The sequence below is a fragment of the Prunus persica genome, chromosome G2 (assembly GCF_000346465.2).
Source record: "Prunus persica cultivar Lovell chromosome G2, Prunus_persica_NCBIv2, whole genome shotgun sequence".
Lineage (NCBI taxonomy): Eukaryota > Viridiplantae > Streptophyta > Magnoliopsida > Rosales > Rosaceae > Prunus > Prunus persica.
The window spans coordinates 2,603,871-2,606,605 of NC_034010.1; the positions used below are offsets into that span (position 1 = coordinate 2,603,871).

The window sequence follows — 2,735 nt, forward strand, 5'->3', positions numbered from 1 at the left end:
TGTGCAAAAGCCTTGGAGGGTTAGAGGGTTCATATTTCTGCCATTGTATGTGTATGTTAGTTTGTTAATAACTTGGAACCCACAGATATGTACAAAATCAGAGAAAAAACAAAAAGGAATAAAAGTTCCTTGTTGAAGCAGCTACAATTTGAGTTTGAAGATTTGAGGATTTAGAAGATGATATGTGTAGTGGAATGATTGTTGTGTATGTTTTTATTCATCAATTTTTTCTTTTTTAGTGTTATGAATCGGTGTAGTAATTATTTATGTTATTTGCAGAAATGGATACAGTTGGAATTTTGGTATGCTACAATGGAAGTTGGGTTAAGAAGGATAACATTAAGAGTTATGAAGGTGGGGAGGCTAAAGGCATAATAGTGTCACGGAACGTAACGTTTTCCGACCTTGTTCAACGCATTTATAAGATCATGGATGCAGAGCCCACGAAATATAGTGTCACATTGAAGTATTCAGTTCCTGTATCCGTATCTGTCAGTAAGCACATAAGGGTTGAAGACAATGATGATGTTCAATATTTTCTCAAGTACAACACAAATGTTATGGCCTCTAAAGTAACCCCTTTAGTAGCAAGCTTGAAAAATATCGAAGGTCATGGTATTGAAGGGTGCAATGGCATTGTAAGCGTTGAGAGTAGCAATGCTCCTGCTACCTTTGTTGTGGAACGAAGAAATGTGGTAATTTCGGACAATGAAACTGAAAATGGTGGGAATGGTTTTAATTGGAGTGATTGGGTTCAAGAAGTTCATTTTGAAAGCGGTGAAAACATAGTTGCTGATTTGTATCAACCTAGCAATGAAGAGGAACCGTACTCTGCACCAATTGTGCATCCTCATGAGGACAGCAATGCGGAACCCTCCACTGTGCAGTGTAGACAGGTGCAATCTGAACCTCCCCGGCAATCAAGTTCGAGTGAAATGCATACAATTCGGGTTGATTCGAAGCATGGTGAGAGTGTGGAATATATTGGTTATGGTGGAGGCCTTTCGTGCATAAATTGGGAAGCAAATTTGAAGGTTGGCCGAGTTTATCCAAATAAGATTGCCCTTTTAAAAACCATCAGTTTAGTAGCAATTAGAGGCCACTTTTGGTTCAGAACAGTCCAATCTGGGAAGCGTCGGTTGTGTGTTCGCTGTTGGCAGGTGCCTTGCCCTTGGAAAGTTCGGGCATATAAAGTTGGATTACATGAGTTTAAGGTTGTTAAATACGATCCACTTCATGAATGTGATCTGAGGTTTGTAAGTAGTCACCATCCTCAAGCTACGGCCGAATTGGTGTCTGACTGTGTTAAATGGAGATTTCAGGATTCGCGCAGCATTTATACTGCAGCTGATATAAAGACAGATGTGAAAAAAAAATTTGGTGTCAGCATAAGCTACTCTACAGCTTGGAGAAGCCGAGAGTTAGCTTTCAAAACAATGAGAGGGTCTGCAGAAGAGTCGTATTCCCTTCTCCCTTCCTATTGTTATGAATTGGAGCGTACAAATCCGGGAACTTTGACATACATTCAGACTGATGCAGCCGACCACTTCTTATATTTTTTTATGTCAATTGGTGCATGGATACGAGGATTTAAGTCGTCAATGCGGCCCGTGATTGCTGTTGATGCTACCCATTTGAAGTGCAAGTATAAAGGTGTTTTGTTTGTTGCGACCGCATTTGACGGAAATCGCAACATATATCCTGTTGCCTTTGGGATTGGAGATTTGGAGACAGATGCAGCATGGGAGTGGTTTTTGAGAAAATTACATTGTGCAATTGGTGATTGCTCGAATCTTGTTGTCATATTTGATCGCAATGTTAGCATACAACATGGGTTGCGTAGAGTTTTTCCTGGGGCAAGCCATGGTATTTGCTTTTATCACTTGAAGGGCAATATGAAAGCCTCATTTCACTTGAAGTAACGGGATCCGATATTGGGGTATTTTGTAAGGGCAGCGAAGTCTTATCGTCTAGCGGAGTTCAATCGTCATTTCTCGATGATAAACAATGAGCGAGTGCGAACTTATCTACTACGTGCAGGCATCCAGAAGTGGTCTCGGGCCCACTGTGATGGACGACGATATAATGTGATGACAACGAATATTGTGGAGTCCATTAATTCAGTTCTTCGTTTTGCAAGGATGCTTTCGGTGCTACACTTGATCGATGAAATCACAAATCTACTTCTCACTTGGTTTAGTCAACGTCGAGATTTAGCAATGAAATGTTATTCTACATTGTGCCCTGATTTGGGTGAACAGAAGTTAAGGAAGAGGTTAGACGCTGCGTCAAGGATGAATGTGGTCAAAATCAATGATGTCGAGTATAATGTTCTGGATGGTGATTTGAACGGTCTGGTGCACTTGGCAAACCGTAGTTGTAAGTGCAGGAAGTTTGACTTGGAGCAACTCCCGTGCAAGCATGCTATTGCGGTATGTCGGCACTTGAAATTGAACCCCTACTCCTTTGCCTCTTCTTATTATACACGAGCTACATGGGCAGCTGCATATGCTGAATCTATTTATCCTGTACCACCTAAAGGCACATGGGTTATTCCCGAACATTTGAACAATGTCAAAATCCTTCCTCTTGTTTGTAAGGTTATGCCGGGCCGTCGCAAAATGCAAAGAATACCTTCCAAAGGAGAGGACTCCAGGCAAAAAAAATGCTCAAGGTGTGGTGTGAAGGGCCACTACCGAAATACATGCAAACAATCTGTCCCTCTCAAGAACTGA

The 2,735-nt window shown here is 41.3% G+C and overlaps 1 protein-coding gene across 1 annotated transcript; it reads left to right on the forward strand.

Annotated features, from left to right (window-relative positions):
- On the forward strand, nucleotides 282-2,735 carry LOC109947150. The gene is made up of 2 exons (XM_020556661.1): nucleotides 282-1,866; nucleotides 2,041-2,735. The coding sequence occupies exons 1-2, from the start codon at nucleotides 282-284 to the stop codon at nucleotides 2,733-2,735; spliced, it is 2,280 nt and encodes a 759-aa protein (XP_020412250.1).